This window comes from Falco biarmicus, chromosome 5 (genome assembly GCF_023638135.1).
Source record: "Falco biarmicus isolate bFalBia1 chromosome 5, bFalBia1.pri, whole genome shotgun sequence".
NCBI lineage: Eukaryota > Metazoa > Chordata > Aves > Falconiformes > Falconidae > Falco > Falco biarmicus.
Window position 1 is genome coordinate 56,366,743 of NC_079292.1, and position 18,910 is coordinate 56,385,652.

The 18,910-nt window shown below is 42.5% G+C and overlaps 1 protein-coding gene across 2 annotated transcripts in view; it reads right to left on the bottom strand.

The window, feature by feature from the left end:
• Positions 1-18,910, bottom strand: part of EP300 (E1A binding protein p300) — a 63,578-nt gene that overhangs the window by 22,973 nt on the left and 21,695 nt on the right. The window contains exons 3-17 of one of the 2 annotated variants that reach the window (XM_056339993.1): positions 16,171-16,347; positions 14,368-14,629; positions 13,487-13,600; positions 12,342-12,578; positions 9,688-9,781; positions 9,221-9,355; positions 8,657-8,774; positions 7,979-8,153; positions 5,810-5,887; positions 4,831-4,940; positions 4,196-4,351; positions 2,696-3,136; positions 1,976-2,164; positions 916-1,072; positions 22-140 (exon numbers count right to left, since the gene is read on the bottom strand). In XM_056339993.1, the coding sequence (XP_056195968.1) occupies positions 22-140; positions 916-1,072; positions 1,976-2,164; positions 2,696-3,136; positions 4,196-4,351; positions 4,831-4,940; positions 5,810-5,887; positions 7,979-8,153; positions 8,657-8,774; positions 9,221-9,355; positions 9,688-9,781; positions 12,342-12,578; positions 13,487-13,600; positions 14,368-14,629; positions 16,171-16,347 (2,562 nt within the window). The remainder of the gene's footprint in view (positions 1-21; positions 141-915; positions 1,073-1,975; positions 2,165-2,695; positions 3,137-4,195; positions 4,352-4,830; positions 4,941-5,809; positions 5,888-7,978; positions 8,154-8,656; positions 8,775-9,220; positions 9,356-9,687; positions 9,782-12,341; positions 12,579-13,486; positions 13,601-14,367; positions 14,630-16,170; positions 16,348-18,910) is intronic. The other variant, XM_056339994.1, reaches the window with a different exon arrangement.

Below are 18,910 nucleotides of genomic sequence, written 5' to 3' on the forward strand. Positions count from 1 at the left end.
GGATCTTGCTAGGATACTCACAGGAATTCCTAGTAGCTGGGGATCTACAGGCTGTCGAAATGGAAGAGACTCTGGATCCTGACGGTAAAGTGCCTCCAGTGTTGGCATAAGCGCCTGCCGTAACTCCTCTGGCTTGAAAACTTTGAAAACCAATCAACATTAGAAAGATAGCAGAAACAGCTGTAAGGAAGAAACATGCTGGAAAAGGTGAGGTCTCTGAAAGAGACTATAGACAATGGGTTTAAGGTACTTAGCACAGTTTGTTTGCCCTCTGCAACACTGAGCTCTGAGGAGAATATTAAAATGATCACCTAGACCAGGGGTCCTCACACTTTTTCAACAGGGGGCCAGCGTGCAGATGCAGTGGCAGGCAGTCATCTGCAGCTGCTTGGTTTCCCCCCCCAACCCCCGGTGGGGAGGAGGGGGAGTTCTGTAAATACCGGGGGCTGGATTGAGGACCCTGGGGGGCTGTATCTGGCCTGCAGGCTGTAGTTTGAGGACCCCTGACCTAGACACAAGGAAATGGTCAAGATATTAAAGAATATCTCGGGGGTTTTTCATCATAGGAGGACACTGCTAAATTTAATAGAGCTAGTTTACATTCCAACAGCCCCTCTCTGAGGTCCCAAGAAAAAAATAGTCTACAAAATCTGTAACTGATTAGTATTTCAAATCTCTACTGTACTGACAGTTTTACTGGGGCTTAATGTCTAATACTAACGCCTTAAAGAACTAACCTAAAGCCAATTACAAGCACATTTTATGTTACTAGATATTTTTGTCCAAAAGCCATAAAGAACATCCATACAAGCCTACTGATTATCAATGAAGATAGCTCAGGTGTTTTTTTCCCTGCCCTGAAGATTACCCTAGGGAGATGCAGTGAGTTTCAGTCAAAACAGTGTTCGTGCTTACTTTTTTTCTTAGACTGCCCAGCTGCCGGAGAAGACTGAGTAGCTGGAGTAGCAGGTCTTTCTTCCCCCTCCGATACTTCAGTCTTCACTTCAGATTTCTTCTCTTCTTGCTCCATTGGGTCTGGTTTACACTCCTCCACAACTGGTTCTGCTTTAAGCTGGAAAGTAGTTTGGAGCCTGTCACTTAGTCTCCTGTGTAGTCACCCACCCATGTTCCTGTCTTTCAAACCTATCTGGCATCCTGCCCACCACTCTGCCCTAGAATTAAGAGCACCTAATTTATAGTCAAAAACTTGCCTAAAACTTGAGCAGATGTGCTAGAACAGATCTTTAAACACTGCAGTAGTAGCAATGATGAGCTGCTAACCAGTTTTGAACCGCAAGCAGACACACAGGTACTCATCAGGCAGGTCTGAGTCTCTCGTACACAACATGACAAGCTGTCAAGAGCCCAGTAAAGCACCCCATCACGTACATACAGAATTATAAAATCATTTAGGTTGGAAAAGACCTTTAAGATCACCAAGTCCAACTGTAAATCTAACACTGCCAAGTCCACCCCTAAATCATGTCCCTAAGCACCACATCTACACGTTTTTTTAAACGCCTCCAGGGATGGCGACTCAACCACTTCCCTGGGCAGCCTGTTCCAGTGCTCGATGACCCTTTCAGTGAAGAAATTTTTTCCTAATATCCAATCTAAACCTTCCTGGCACAACTTGAGGCCATTTCCTCTCATCCTAATATCTGCTAGACTAATATTTAACAGCTGCCAGTAACACCTTAAGGACTGACCTGAATGCCCTCTTACACTGGCATTTACCAAAAAGCCTCACAGCTGCAATCACATTATCATGGTCCTTCCTGCAGCCACTGGCTTCTACCACCATTTCACCAGACCCTTCTTTAGGAAGGAGTAGGGGAAGATGACAATTAAAACAGCAGCAGGTAGCACCTACAGCTCTCATTGAACTGTGGAAGGAATGGCTAACATGGAGACAGAAAGCATCTAGCAGCACTAGATAAAGCTATTCTACCCAACAACTGGCTGACAATCTCACCTCAGATTTCTCCTCCATTTGCAGCTCTGTTTGTTCTGGTTCCCCTTCATCTGTTTTAATATCAATTTTCACTTCCTGCAAGGGTGGCTGCTGCTGCTCTGGAACAGTCTGCTGAGAGTTCACCTCTGTGCTGCTTGTGGATGGGGGATTGGATACCTGCCCATCAATACTTACAGCTGGCTGTGAAAGCTGAGGGAACAAAACTCACATTACAAACAGGCTCCTAATAAAACTTATTTTTCTTTCTGTAATCTACCTTTTACATATACTAATTTCCACCAAATTTAAATGCACTCTAGTCCTACTTGCTTCACCTGAAGAACATAGCACTGCACAACACCCAACTACAGAAAAACATGCAACAAACATGCACTGGAAGGCCTGGTACACAGAAAGTTAAGTACTGTTTCCCTATTGTACACCACCACCATGCACATGTAGACATAACTAAAGACTTCATCCATGCTTCACAGTGAATTTCAAAACATGCACTAGAATTCTGAAAAACAGTCCCTCTCTGGAAGCACCAGATTATCTATAGACTTGTCTTGATGCAGAAAAGGTTACCTCCCAAATGCAAGAACACCCTATATTGATATTAAACATGCCAGAAGCTACCTCCATTATCACAGACACGCAAAAAAATAAAAAGACCAACTGAAAATTAAGCCTTACACTTAAAACATTTGCAGGAAAAGCACAATCAAAGTACTTCCTTACAGGTGTTGTGGGGTGCTGAGGCTGCAGCGGTGCTGTTGGTGTAGGAACAGATGCAGTCGTGCTCTGCTGTGACAAAGGTTGCTGCTGTTGCTCTGCAGAAGGGGTAACTGGAACCGGAGGCTGGACCTGTGGAGGCAGCTGTGCCTGCGGAGGTGTTGGAGTTTGCCTTTGAGGGGGGTGCATAGTTTGCGACTGTGGTCCAGGTGGCATTGCCTGAGGAGCAGGTGTGGGGGCAGTAGTGGCAGCTGCTGCTGCCTGCTGTTGCTGTGATCCCAAGCCTGGGGGTGTGTGGTGAGGTGTTGGGGTTCGACTAGGTACTGGGGAAGGAGAATTTCGGTGTATGGGAGGCTGTGGAAGAGGTGGGCAGTGAATATGGCTCCCTTGAGAACCTGGAGCCATTGCAGGAGAATTCACAGGACAGGAAGCGCTGGTCATTTGTGCCTGTGGGAAAACAAGTACACATTTGCAATGACTTGAAATAGAAAAGAGAGATAAATTGCTGTCAAATGGCTGCTTTCTCACAGTTTCTGGCATACTTTAAAAAAATGTGACAAACTATCTGGTTTGTTTTTAAAAACTTTATTTCAAAAGGAGAAATGGTCTACTAGATTTATTTTGCTCCACACAAACATAAAGCTGTTTTGTAATTTATTTAGCTCTAAAAGAAATTTCAGTACAATAACTTGTACTTTTTGATATATTTAAAGACTGACACACCTACACTACCAGTTCACAAAACATTTCTTTCTAGAATTGCAGATTTGTACATCCTGAATATGGGAAAATGCACCCCAGTGAAAAATTGCATTCCAATACTTAGTGTGCCCATGCCCCCCCGCCAAGACTAGAAACTGAATTTATCATCAGAAATAAAAGTACAGCTGTAACTGTACCATTATAAGATTACAAAAAAATTGTATTGGTCAAGGAAAAAAGCTGTCACTCCACAATAATCTTGCCTGCAAACTAGGAAGAAGCATCAACGAGAAGCAAACTGACGTTCCCTACTTCTTCCTGGCCTGAAAGGTTCTTGCTGAAAAGGGAGAGGGAGAGGACAGAAAGGAAACTGCTAGACTGTAGTAGTGATAACCCTCCTATCCCCCAAAGCCAGCAACACACATTGGTCCTGGATAGACATGCCTTTTTATGACTTATGCCAGCACCTCTTAATTTCTCAGGCTCTGCTGCTCTGCTGTTCAGCATGAAATTCTTAACTACTGCATGCTGAGTAACAATTTCTTCTTTGTTCCATGAAAACAAACTTTAAAAAATTCCTTTGTCACACTTAAACTTAAGCCTGAGAACATGCCAATAACGTTTCACTCTTGCCAGTCCCAGAGCTACATCAGGAAGATGCAGAGTCTCGATAAGTGAATTTGGTTGACTATAATTCCAAAAGTAACTTGAAAAAACAAGTTGTTCTCCATTACTACCAATTGAACAGTGAAACCAGTATATGACAGCGCCCACTGACACCACTTGCAGAAATCAGAAGCTTACTTGAGAAACTGGTGTCTGATTGCCAGGCTGAGTCATAGGCATGCTTGCTGTGTTCATTCCCGGTGAAGAAGCAGGGAACTGGGTCTGTTGTAGAAACTGGTTCTGACCAGAAGGCTGGCCAACTCCTGGCTGCTGCATACGTGAAGGAAACCCCATCTGTTGGAAAAGAAAGGAACTGATTTCACAGTGTGCATACACCCTCCGCAAATTTTAACATAAAACCCCCTTTATCTTGTTGCAGAAATAGATGCTTGCCACTTATCTGTAGGATACAACATGGAAAGCGTTGTTATAGCTCATCTCAAAAGAAATTATGAAAATTACCCTTATAAGCAAAGGAAAAGGATATTGAGTTCAGATTGGGACTGTAACTTAAGATTTAGTTTTGCTCCTTGTTTTAAGGATGCGACAGCACAAAAAGCCACTTAAACTTAATTTTTAGGCAATTTTTACTGCTAAGATGTAAAGGCTTACCATAGACCAGAGAAATCTTTCAGTGGAGATGCAAAAGGAGGAACCAAGGGTCAAGAGAAAGAAAAAATAATGCTTGATTTTTCTAAATTTCTTTAATTATTTAAAGGAAACCACAGCCAAGAGAAGCAGAACTGTGAGCTCAACACAAAAGGCACACTGACCTGGTTCATGGCCCCAGCCTGGCTTAGCTGTCCAGGGTGCTGAAGAGGAGGGGTTTGCCGGGGTCCCATCGGTGACAGCTGCATGTTCATCTGGCCAAACTGATTCATTCCTGTGCATTTGTGCCAAAAAAAACTTATAAACAAAGGCCTGAAATCTCCTTTGGGTACCATTCAACATTTGGAGAAGAAATGCTGTCACTTTCTCCCTAATTTTGTTTTCTAGCAATCAGTTTTCAAGCATGCGATACTATAATGGAAATACTTCCTCCTATCAACCAGTTACATGGAATAATTTTAATTATAAAATGTAGAAGCTACCACACTCCTTCAGAATACAGACTAAAGGTTTTTTTCCCCCGAAACACGTTTCCATTAACTGTTATCAAAGCTCTTCTGAAGTTTGAAAACTACTGTAGTCCACAATAACCAATAGTGTACATCTACTGCTGAAGATCAACCTTCTACAGAAAGTTGTGTTACCTTAATTATGTATTAGAAATTCACTTACTGAATCCCAAACTGAATCTCCACTTCCTTAAGTACTTTGTATGCTGGCTACAATACTTCTTGAATTTGTAACAAAAGTTCTGCTCCTGCCTTCTGAGCAGTAATCCTTGCCATCTTCCCTCTGCCACCAACCTGTCCTCATCTAAGCTGGCTAAGTCCAGTGTGCCTGACTGACCCCGCTGTCCTATGTTCACTTACATGATCTGAAGTTCCAAAAGCATCAAGTTCTTTATTTAACAAAGCAAGCAGCTAACATGCAGCTCAAATTCACAAGATCATAAAATGCTATTAGATATAGTTTTTTAATCTCTTATATATATAGCTATCTAAGTATTATACAATATAGATAGCTATTCTCTTTAATCAAATGGGAAAACCACAGGTGAAACAAGGGCTATGACACTTCAGCAAGAGCTGCCCAGTTCCAAGATTCCTTTAAAATAACAGTAGCCAGTATTCTTCAAATATTTACCTGGCTGTGCCTGCATGCGATTCATCATCTGGTTTGGCACATTGGCACGTATTAGGGCTGGATCAGGAAGAGGACCATCTGGAAAAAAAGATATTGGAATAAGACCATGGCATTTAGAAGACCACCAGGTTTTATCCATCAAACATTTTAGTAAGAATTACACAGTAAAACCCACGTGTTAAAAAAAACATAAAAATGTGCAGACACAGTCCAATAACTCTAAACACCCCTCAAGAGACGTCAAAGCATTAAGCAAAACCAAAGACTTCCTTGAAAATATAAGCATGTCCCATTGACAGAAATATCCTCTGACAGAGTCAGCTTTCAGAAATTGATGACAAATTTTAAGTAGGTTAGCAAGGTTCAACAACAAACCAAGTAGATCATGAACATTCCAAACCACAATAACTTCTACAGACCACTCTACACTGTTACTGCACCTCCAGATTTAAAACACTATGAAAAATACTCTGTTGCACCACATAGTTATGAAAGCTCTGAAGTTTCAGAACTACTAGAGTACATAAGTAACTGCAAGTGTAGTATCTGCTGCCAAACTTTCTACAGAAGTTACAGCAAATAAAGTCACAGCATCAACATTTAAAAGTCTTTCTTAGATCTTAGTAATGCACCTTGGTACACCCTATTTTGACTTCAAGCATAAAAAGACCTAGAGCTGGATTTACCAAAAGACATCCAAATTTAAGTAGGAGAAAAAGAACTCCAATGAAGATTCTTGCAGCATATGCCTAGAGCTACTGAATCTTTCTGCAGGGTTAGCGAGGGGGGGGGCAGGAAAAAGTTTTTTGTCTCCTCAGTTGACTAATTCAAATTTTAACCTGATCTTCTTAGGCAACTTATTAGTCACTGACAGCTATACATTTGTTTCCATGAGATGCCTTAAGAACTGCATTTTTAACTGTAAAGTATCTAAGAACATGAAAGAATCATGGGGAAAACTCCCTTTTCTTCTGAGAATGAAGCTCTCAGAAGGGAGTTGGCAGGGGGGTGGGTGTGGGTGGGCAGTGCTCTAGAAAATACGTTTGCAAAACTTGCAGTTAAAGAAAGACTACTTCAGTCTCCAAAGCGATTAGTCCAGAATCACAAAGGGAAAAAAAATATCTTGGAAGTGGCTCAAATAGTTAATAAAAATATGATTTAACTGTAAAAGAACTAAGAGTATGGTACGCAGTTTTATTTAGAAAGGTACAGTTTAAGATCCTGTATTTCAATTACTTACAGGATTTAACTGGAAATACAAGACTGCAAGGTCAGTAGATGCCTCTCTTCACTTTCTAACTAAAATTATCACCCACAATACCCGTTTTTTCTCTTACCCAAATAAAAATATACTAGATACCTGACAGCCTACAGTAGTTTGTCCCTTCCTAATGGTGTGAATCAACATTACACTCTTTAGAAGCATGATAGTTTTGATCATTAACCCCTTTCCAAAGTAAAATTTTGTTCTAATATACAAATGCATGGTTAACAGGGATAACAACAACAACAACTAATTGTAATGACTGGTGATTATGATGATGATAATATTAATAATCTATTTAGCATTAGGAAGGTCAATTCAAGTAACAGAACTACTGTGAAACAGAAGACAGCTGCATGAGGACAGAAGTGAAATCTGGTTTTGATTGCATGCTTGAAAGGCCATTTGTCTGAAAAAACTAAACATTTCATGGAACAAGCACAATCTAAACTTTCAAAGGCATAAATACCTAAGCACACCATCATACTCTGCTTTGAAACAACAGTAATAGCAATGATCATTTTAAACATCACAAAACTGAAAATTATGAAAATATTTCTCTTATAGTAACTGAAGTTATTGTTAAATTAGTATCAGTAGATTCTAACTGTAGCAGTAAGTTCTATAATGTTAAGGATGCAACTTAATCTCTGTTCCCTCTACCATCCAAGTAAGCGTAATAACTTCAATTTGCTCAGAACACTACACGTTTTTAGATAATCCATGGTAATTTACACATAAGCAAAGCAAAGGTTTTGCAAGTACTTCTGAACGAAGAGGAGAAAGTTCTGTCTAACTGTGAGTAAGCCAGGGACCTGTGGAATAGCAAAACGATCACCAGCCCACCAAAATGACAGTACAGGATACCCCTGCACCAGGCTAGCCAGTAACCCAACCATTCTTACTTGCAGACATCCCTGGCTGGGGCTGTCCCATGTTGGGCCCTTGGTTCATGGGAGCCTGTGGCATGCCCGGAGCATTTGGGATCATGTTTTGCTTCTGCAGCCTGGTTCTTCGTTTCTCCTCCAACTCCTTCTGAATCTTATAGATCTTCTCTGCTAGCAAGTGATAGTACTCTGCCTGTTGGGGAGGAATACAAGTCAGAAAGGAGGTGACACACACAGCAAGCAAAGGCAACACGTCCCAGTGATCCAAGCTCGGAAAACAGCTTTCCGTGCACACATTTTGGCTTGGGTCCAGGGTGGCTCTCCCTTTGCAGGGGCTGCCGGGCAGACAGGAGGGCAAAATAGGGCACTGCCGGCAGCCATGAGACCAACACCAGGCATTCCTCTTCTCGTGTCCAACACTTCTTTGGGAGAACCACAGTGGAGAGCTTTGTGCTGCTTTCAGGGGACTCCGAGAAGCGTCAGGCACAGCACACCCCAACAGGCACCACCCTGACGCCCAGCACACCCAGGCAGAAGCCTGCAACTGGCTGGTTCCCAGACCCCAGCTGGCAGCCCCCGAACACACGCCTCCTCAGCCTGGGAGTCTCAGCCCTGCTTCCCCTCCTCTTCCTCCCCAGTCGCTATGGGACCAAGGCAGAGGTACACACGACTGGACGACAGAGGGTGGCATCTCACCCTGCTATTTGCCGATTCATACATATCCCCCTCCACTTTCCGAGCATATGCCACCAGATTCTCCATACGCCGATCCTTCAGTGCTGCAGGGTCAGGAGTCGGAAATATGGCTTGGACTCTGAAAAGAAAGAAAGAAAGAAAAAAAAAAAAAAAAAAAAAAAAAAAAAAAGAGAGATGCACAAGTGATCAGGATGTCCCCGGGCCAGGAGGACATCAGCACTAACCCCAGTGACCTGAACGCAAAGCAGCAAGCAAACCTCCTGACAGACTGAGGCACTGCTCCCGCTCCTGGGGGACACTGCCCTCGTGCAGATGGCTTGAGTACAGAGCGGGACAATTCTGCTACCACGGCCCCAGACCAGGAGATGCAGCTTCATTAACAGCCAGGAAAGCCAGAAAGCACCTTTCAGGCTTCTGCTTTCCCTTCTCACGCACCCTGACACAACTCCCTCCGTGCCCCTTAGGTTTGGGAGCTGGGCTTCCTCCTGCCCCACACACCATCACCTCCCAGCTCAGAGGCAGCAGCTCCCCCAACAGTAGATTGTTCTGATATGAGCTACTCACAATTTATGAACAAGGTGGTTTCGAAGATCCTGAGTAATGTCTTCATGCCACTGCTTTCGAATTCCAGTATTGGATGGTTGAGCCGTTGGCATGGCTCCCAAACTGGCAACGCTGGCACTTTCACTCATCATGGGGCTTCAAAAACAGAGCAAGAATTGAGGGCAAAAGTCTAGCCCAAGCTTAGTCATCTTACAGTCATAGCCTCTTTTAGAATAATGTTAGGACAAAGTGCTAGTTCAGCCATTCCCTAATCAATGGACAAACTCTGCAGAAACAGCTGCACAGACACCAAAACAACGCCGTGAAAAAGTACATGCTGTACTACCCAAGGATTTGGAAACCTGCAACAAAAGCTACAAAATCCAAAGGGAGAGATAGCCATCAATGGCATTTACCCCACTGTTTATGCAAGAAGTGCCATGAGATCAAAACAAAATCACTGGGGTGCAAAGAATAATTCAACTTACTTTTGAGAATTCATTGTTGAATGCAACATTGAGTCAGGCAGCAGATTAGGGGCTTGAACCCCTACTCCTCCATTCACACCCATTGGATTTGCACCTAGAAAACAGAAGAACAAGTCTTCTTAAACAAAAAGCCCATTTACTTTGCAAAATAAGTAATTGCTCGGCAATAACAAAGGTCTAGACTTTCAACTACTTTGACTTTTGTGAAGGGCATTTAACTACCTGTTGCTGTCTTTACCCTTTTCCTTTCACCAACTTAGAAAAAGTCTGAGGCACAGCACTGGTGATGACCAAGTGAAGCATCAAACCATATTACCCCTCTGCCCATCTTCTTGAACTTCTCAACGAACAAGCAACTTCAATTTGCTGCAAACTTTACGTACCGGAGTCCCTTCCTGTGACTCCCTAACTAAAGATTCAGCATTACCAACCACTTCTGCTTTTTTTCTTTAGAAGCGCCTGGGTTTTCTTGTCATTCAGAGGCTTAGGATATATATTCACAAAGGCTTCACAGACTTAAAACGTCAGCTACCGCCTACATCTGGCAAGATCCCCTCTCACCCACTCCATACTTAAGGATCCTACAACTTACTCCCATGTTTGTACTAAGAAGGAAAATCTGACAACCCTTTGCAAGAAAAACCTCTACTGCTTTCCTGCATCACAGATCTCAATCACCATAAATAGTCAAGAAAAATGCAGCATATTTCTGTCTGCAGCTTCTGAATAGATCACTTTGTGAATTGATGGCAGCATGAAAGCTGTTAACAAGCTTCACATGTATTTAGGACATCTGAATCCTACAGAATCGGTATTTCAAGCAAAACTAAAACACTGCGTACAAGAGAAGTCCACTGAAATTAAGTGTATCAAGCCTAGTATTTACCCCTAATATCACAACCGAGTGTTTAATGGTCTTTTCATAAAGCTGCCTCCAGCCTCCCTTGCCTTAGCCACTTTCTTCCCAAATTCACTGTGTCGAGAACAAGCTGCTGTAGAAGACAACTGTCAACCTTTGCCTTAACTCTCACTTTTTAACTGCCAAACCCTACCATTTGTTTCATCTACTTAGGACTGCATCTTTTCACATCGCAGTCCTCACCAAATCCTGCTGCTTCTCATAAAATACCCCCACTGTCATGTAGGAATTACCAGGTCATGGCCTATCTCACCTGCTGCAATTCCCTTCTTAGCCACCAGCTCCTAATAATGAAACTATAGTCAAAAGTCTACACTCTCCATGCTTGGCTTTTCTACATTAAGCTTCAGCTCTACATCCCGCAAGTGCTTTTCAACCCCATCTCACTGGATCTTCTTATCAGCACTACAAGGAGTGCCCAATAAAAACACACAGAGACCAAAAAGAGTGTGTCTACTAAAAAACAAATACAAACAAAAGAAACAGAGAAGCATTTTGCTTCAGAAAAAAGGATGACATTCCTTTCAACCTTTCAAGGCCTTAACTATACCCTTTTGGAGCTCCTAGAAATTAACTTATCTGTAAAACACTCTAATGCACAGTAGAAAACTGTATTATTTTAACCTAATTGTTTTAAGACAGCTCTCAAGACCCTTCCCCTCCCTATTTTTTTTTTTTTTTTTTTTAGAAGTTGTACATACTGGAAGGCAAAGTTTTAGCAGTATACAAGTCACATGCAACCTATGAGGAACAATCACATCATTAACAAGTCTACTCTACCCAACAGCCTTTTCCTGAGTAACTCGGGAGTAGTAGCATTTCCTTCGGCACTGAAACAGCGCATCAAGCTGCAGCCTGCGACCAGCTGCTGCTTTCCTCTGCAGCCTCTCAGGTCCTTCATCATAGAATCCCTGTGCAGCACTTATTCCATACACAAGCCTGTCATAGGGCATATAGGCAGGATCACTGCAATCCCATACAAGCCTGTGATAAAGCTCTACCAGCTCATCTTTCCTCTTTTCCATTAAAAAAAACACAAGCAACTCAAGCAAAGAGCTGGGGGTGAGAAAAATTCCTGTGACAGTCTCAAGCCATCATAATTAGATTTAATGCTTATAAAGGTCGCCTCATTTGACACCAGCGATAGGTTAGAATTAACTGCACTTCAAATTAAAATGCTTATGTAGTCTTTGGTGATTTTCCAATAAGCCACTCAGACAACTTACATCTATGTGAGTCCACATGACAGGAATCTGAGAGAAAGTCTGTTATTTACTACTTTTCCTTTTAAAAACCAACATTACATATCTGAGATACAACTGTAAAATGCTGTAGTCTGAGTGACAAGGAAGTACACTTGAGCACAAGCATTCCCATGCATGCATTTCCAATTAAAAACTCCTTAAAAGCCCGAAACTTGCACTACAGTACAATTATAAAGCTACAAAAGAACATCAAATAAAATGCTTTGGAAAATTGGTTCTCAAAAAAAATAAAGTATCATTTTTCCAAAGAAAATACTCTTCCCAGAGAACTTTTCCAAGAGAAGGCATCTGGCCCTCTACTGCTCCCATTCCACTGAGAAACTTGCTATCTCAAGTCTAAAATACTGCAAAGCCATTCCTTTTTCAAGTTAACTGGCTGTATTAAGCTAGTAGGTAAAGAAAATTTGCATTAGATATAGCACAGGAAGGTTTCTTGTAGTTTGTATTTTAACACCAGCAGATAAACTTACTCATAGGATTCATAGGGCGCAGACCCTGGGGTGACTGTCCTTGTTGCTGATTCTTCACTTGCGCCTGGGGCTGTGTCTGCATCTGGTTCCCTTGATAGGTCAGTCCGAGGGCTGCGTAGGCTCTCTCAATGGAGCTGGGGTCTATCTGACTGGTAGTGTTTATGCTGGGCGTTGTCTGCTGCCCCACACCCACAGAGCCAGTATTTGCAAGTCCTACTGCAGCTCCGCCCAGCAGCGCTGGAAGAGACACGCCAAGTTAATCAGGACAGCAGGACGTAGCCAAAGAGGTCGGTGAAAACAGGGAAAGAACATAAAGAATGCACTGGCTGTTCGGAACTAAAACATCTCCTTCTAGGAGCGTGCCGAGAAGAGGCCACGCCTGGGAAACTTGTCGTGAAACAGGGAGACAAGTTTCAACCCAACCAGCTATTCCAACAACATGCTGTTTCCCTTTGAGCTACTGAGAGGAAATCCCACTCCAAGTATTTAGGACACATCTGCTTGCTTCAAACTGAAAACAGAGGCACACTATGTCACAGAGGCCAGAGACAGAAGGGTACATACACCTCTTCAGCAGCCACTGTAATGCTTTTTTTCTTCTTGGTTTTAACAAGAAACACCATGGCTCACATTAGTTAGAGAAAAGCCCAAAATAACATTAAGAAAGGAGAAAAAAACCCCATACAGGTAACACAATAATAAAAATCCTGTCACAGATTTTTGGCAGGAAGACCAAAGGGACACAAAGAGAAGGGAAGAGAGACATCTGATGCAAAAAAAGGGTGAAGACAGAAGCAAATATCATCAGGGGTGAAGTGACACAACCCTCTGTGTGTATGCACATCTGCCTCCAGAACCTGGCCTGCTGGAAGAGGTAGTAGTGAGAAGCCTACCATTTGGAGAGAGCTAGGATGTGTTCACCCTTAACGCTCTCCTGCCAGGAAAATCCAATAAAGCTCGAAAGCTTCCATAAACACTAGCTATCAGAGACAGAAAAATACTGCGTGACTCTAAAGTAAGAGGAAAATCATGTTACATGTTCCCAGGTTCAAGAGGATCATCACTGTCACCTGGGTGCAAGAAAATTAACTCCCAACATGCATTTTATGGTTTATCCAATACACAGAATTCCCCAGTAGACTTACATTGTTGATTTCTTTTGTCCCCAGCATTTTTGAGAGGCAAACATACAGGACAGTCATGTCTCGTACAATTCTTCCAGTGCGAGATGATTTGTCGGGAAGATGCGCAATGTGCCACTGGAAAAGGAAGAATGAAAAAAAATTTACAAAATACTGCCATATCTCCACATGGTCAACACAAACTGGACAGGGGACAACTGTTTCTCTCTGGGCACACATCTATATCAACACAGGTCAGTGAAGTATTACTTGAAGTAGTTCAGCACTAACTAGCTCTGAAAACATAGCTAGACTCCTTTAAGTACTATTGGCTCAACTAGAGCTTATTTGAATGCTCTGTTATACACCCAAGCCTCCGTCACCCTGGCTCAAAGGACACCACCATACACATCAAGCAGACTATACAAAGCAACTGATACGCCAACAATTTATTGGCACAATCCAGACAAGCCCAGGCTACCAGAAACGTAGCATACATTTTCCTTAGATACTAAGATAGACTAAGAGTTCAACGTGCCAGTAGTAGCTTAATCCCTGGCTAGCTATTGATTTGCGTCTTCCATTTAAGGGGATACAAGTAGACTCCTACTTGCAGATTCCTGCTTTGTGTCTACCCTTATCAGAAGGCACCATCCAAAGGACCTTACAGTGAGTTACGAAGTTAAGCAAAAGATCCTCACTCATCTCTTTGTGCTAGCTTGTCCCATCTAACTCGCATAAACTTTAAAGGCTCAGAGGTTGTTTATGATTTCCATTCTTAAGGAGACAGATAGGTTAAAAAAAATTCTACTTCCTGAGCCATCCCCTAGTTCTCCATCTCCTTCCAAGAGATGTTCTCGTCCTGCAAATGTTGACCACCTCTATATAACCACTCCTCCACTTACCCTGGCAAGATTTGCCCGCCTGACAATGTGTCATATGGTTCAGGACATTCTTCATGGTTCGGCAATGAGGGAGGTTGCACTGTCGCACCTCCCCGTTGGCCTGTTCTCGCCGCTGACACTTATGAGCGTGCAAGAGGAGAACGAGTTGCTGCTGAATGAGTTTGCGTTTTTCTGGATCCGCTGTTGGTGCTCCAGACCCCATTCCTTGAGAAGCTGCTGGCCCCATCCCAGCTTGCTGAACTTGGGGAGCCTGCTGTTGGCCCTGGAGAAAGTGGAAAGGAAATTCCCAGAATTAAATCTATTTTTGAGAATAATCCGTTCAGCAAGTGAACAGCAACAACAAAAATCGAAGAAGAGAAACAACTACTACATTCTGTGATTAAGGGAACAGCCCACCTATCTGTAGTTCTGGATGACTCATTAAACATACCCCTTAGTAACCGTACTGGCAATAATTATCTTGCTAGCCACAATTTCCTCCCCATATCACTCTCCTGGTCCTAGCTCTTGCCTTATCAAAGACCAGCAGAACTTTGCACAGGCTTACAAGTTAATTTGTGGTGCTAGACCAACCAGAAAATATTAATAGCACTTTGACCTCAAATCTCCTCCTCATTCTGGAGCCTCAAAAGTTACATTAATGGAAGTAAGCACCTTTTAGAGTGAATGGTTTTCCCTCTATTTCATCATAAGGTGCCCCAACTTGACTGCTCCTACAAAAGCAGAACAAAGGGGAAGTTCTGGGAACCTTTTTCCATCAGGAAACTTGCATGTAGGCATTCAAAGCAAGCATCTCCTAGTCTCTCCTAGAGATGAAGCACAACTTCAGTTCTACAGCACGTATTGTCCTGATGTCAACATCTAGTACTACTCCTGTACTTCTGTTTACTTCTTCAGACTCCTTTGCATATTTCTTCCAGGTGACATTTGAGGATTACTCAGCACAGAAGAGGGGCTTCAGAGACTCTGTGTTGCTTGCATCACTTCAGTTCAACAGCCTTCAGTTGCTAACAGACTCTTCACAGAGGATTTTAGAGGATGTTTCTGGAGAGCTCCAGATTTTTCGGGCTCAGCTACCTGCATTTCTAAACCACAGCTCTCCTGTAGCTTTTCAATACCAGTACTAGCCTTCCATTTTACAAGGAGACTTCACCAATTACTCAGTCTCCTCAGGGTTTGTAGACGTTCCAATATGACTGTAACTTCCTTATTTGCAGCCTGTCATTCTAAACGACAACTGAGATAGTAGCAACTTTTTATTCCTAGGTTCTGCTGGGTAGCAGCTCAACTACAGAAGAGTTACATGCTCTGTTCTGAATACAAGCTTGACAGCTAGGGTTCTGAACAGCAAGTTTTGGCTGCCTCTTTATTGGTTCATAACAACCAACTAGAGTTCCAACTTGCTAGTTTTCCAATGTTCATGCTCAGCTTGAAGAAATCAAGTAAAACTCACAGAACTGAGCTCTTTTTAATTCAAAGGTACAGAATTTACCTGGAAATAGGTTTTCAGTAGAGCTATTAAGATCAAGAGATTGGGCCTCCTGGGGTGTGGGGTGGAATGTGAAGCAGGGACAAACACAAGCTATATTCAGAAACGTTAATTTGGTTCCCCCCCCCCCCCCCCAAAAAAAAAGAAAAAAAAGCAAGCATGTAGGGGGAAAAGAGGTAGGACATGTTGCATGTCATACCCCTAACCGATTTAAGCTTCTAAAATAATGCAAAAACAAACATAGCAACACCAAAGCGTATTGTTACACTTTGGTCTACTACAACATTTCTGGAGACACCTTTCATTGCACTTACCATGTTAGGCATTCCTGCCCCAGGAACTGGCTTCTTGTCCATTGGAAACTGTGGTAAGCTGTTCTGCAGTCCAGCTTTATTTTGCATCTGAGGCCCAAGTCCACTGGCTCCAATCTGCTGCCCAGTATTCTGACTATATGGCTGGCCATAAGGGCTAGGGTTGCTCATCATTCCCATCTAGGAATTAAAATGTTAAGATGTCCAAGTAAGATAGCTTAAGTTCACAATGGAAAAGGTGAATGAATACTTCAGAGAAGCAAGAGCCATCACAGCCACGAACCAGAACGGCAATGCAATACTGACCCACATGCTTCCCCTGCTCCTTTATGTGCCTGTATTTACCCATCACACAACCTGACAGTTCCTCAGTGAAGGCTACTTACCAACTTTGAGGTCAGCCATCAGAATTGGCCTGATTATTTCTTTATAAAAGATTTTGTTCAACAGATTTCTCATTTCAGCTTTCCCAATCATTAATTTGTACCATGGGCTATGTAACTCACAAGTTTGGAAGAACTTTTCTGCTCCCTACATCTGTGCAGACTCCAAACAGAGACAAATACCACCTTCATTTATATCAGCAGGGTTTACCCCAAAAACCTCCGACCCAACTGTCAGCCCTCCCACAGCTCATCTCCAGACAGCCATGACAATGCATGTCTGCATTTCCAGTACACAACCATTTTCTATTTAAGAATACACCATAGGCAAAGGTAACACCACACAGTCACACAGCAACTCATTTGCAGTGAGCAGTACTAGAGGTCAAAGGAGATGGTAGGAAGGAACTCTACAAACAAAAGAAAGCTATTGAACCACTCATCCACAGGGGAAGCAGATCCATATTTCATATGAGCTATATGTGTATTAAACAGTTTTAGCATACCAGAATATACCATTTGTTGCCTTGGAATGCCCCAGAACCTAAAGAACAGTTAGGAGCAATCTTACCAATGAAGTTGTTTGTCCTCTGACATTTTTTTTTTTCATTCCTTGCATTCCCATCTATTTTTCATCGGAAATCTGGCCTTCCAGGACCAAAACAACTAGCCTTAAAGGACCATGAAAAGTGGAGATCTTCGTTAAGATTACCAGGTTCTCACCATTACTCAGGCAGGATCCTTGAGGAGCCATAACTCATAATAATAAAGGCACAAAAATACTTCAAAGAGCCATATTGTTTCAACTCACATTAGCATTTGACTAGACAATGTTCAGTCTCCATAATGCTTTTTGGTAAGTCTGGATGTTTTCCTGCATCTAAAAAAGTGCATACAAGCTCCTATGGTAGACTTGTTTCCAATCACTCCTACATATATTCTCAAAGCATCCCCCCTTCTCAGTAAAACACCTTGTTTCTGCTCCTTACCAAGGTTCTCCAGCCCACACAGGTAAGTCACCTATATGCCCAGAGATTACCTGCAATTCATCAAGCACTCCTTTTTCAGGAGTATCATCTGCCAGCCCATTATAATAGCCTTCAGTTTGCATTTACAAAATAAATGCAACTTTAAACCCAAGCTACAGGAAAAGGAACACAAAATCCACTGAAGAACCTGTCACTTGACACATTTGATATGTGCAAGAGAATTCCCTAGAGGAAAACCCCCTCCTCCACATACACGCAATAACCATAATCATCCAGCAGTAATTCATTAGAGAACAATGAAAAGAGTATCTATGCATGGCAGACAAACAAACTATGCAATGATCAGGCAGACATAAAAAAAAACTTCCTTTCCCATCTCCTTTGACACCACCCCTGCTGCCTCTGGACTGCAATGAATACGCATGTGGTGACCAATGAGGCAGCTGCTGCCAAAACCAAACCAGGCAAGACTTCAACCCTTCCTGTCCGTTCCTCAGAAGACCAGTAAGGTCTTCTGTGCAAGCTGAGCAGAAGGGAAGAAGAATAAAAAAAATTTAAGAAGTCGACTAACACTTTCAGGACTCTTCCCCATCATCACTGCTGCCTCAAATCAACCGATTCAAGGCTTAGTGAAGGACTGACAATGGGAATTATTTCCTTAAGTAAACAAGAAACGTCTTCCTGTAAGACAGCCTGATCCCTTTGGCTCCAGAAAGAGATTTGAAAACAGGTACATCCCCAAAACCAGAAATTTCTATGCAAAATGTTCAAATTCATTAATGATCATAGCTCCAAAAGTTAGCTGACACCTGAGAGTACACTAAAGCACAGACTATGTTTATGGTGGCCATCAGTAACACCGCCCCCATATGACTTCTGCAACTACTGCTGCTATCAGCCTTAAAAAAAAACCCTAACCAAACAATTCAGAATTGAAGGCTGAAGGCCTGTTTTCACATCCTGGTGTCACAGGGAGAAATCAAGATGTCCAACTCAGACAGCTGGGGACTTCACACATAGATACCAAAGGACTGAGAGTAACTGTGGCCTAATGAGCCAGCTCCATCCTGACTGCAGGGGGAAAACCCAAACCTAGACTTAAAAAAAGCACCTTTGCTATGTCACTGAAAACAAACGCTTTCTAATGGAACTCAGGGGTGAGGTTTGACCATGCCAACCAACCTTTGTATCTACAACACAGCTGGACACAAATTTTATGTGAAACAGCTGGTTCTTTCAAGTGTACTAATCAAGTTGGCTCAGCACAAAGATCTCTGATGTTTTCTCAAGCATGAGCCATCAGCACTGTTTGGGGTGCAAAACCAGCCTTCTCAAACAAGGCTGTCTCCATGGCAGAAACACAAGACTCCA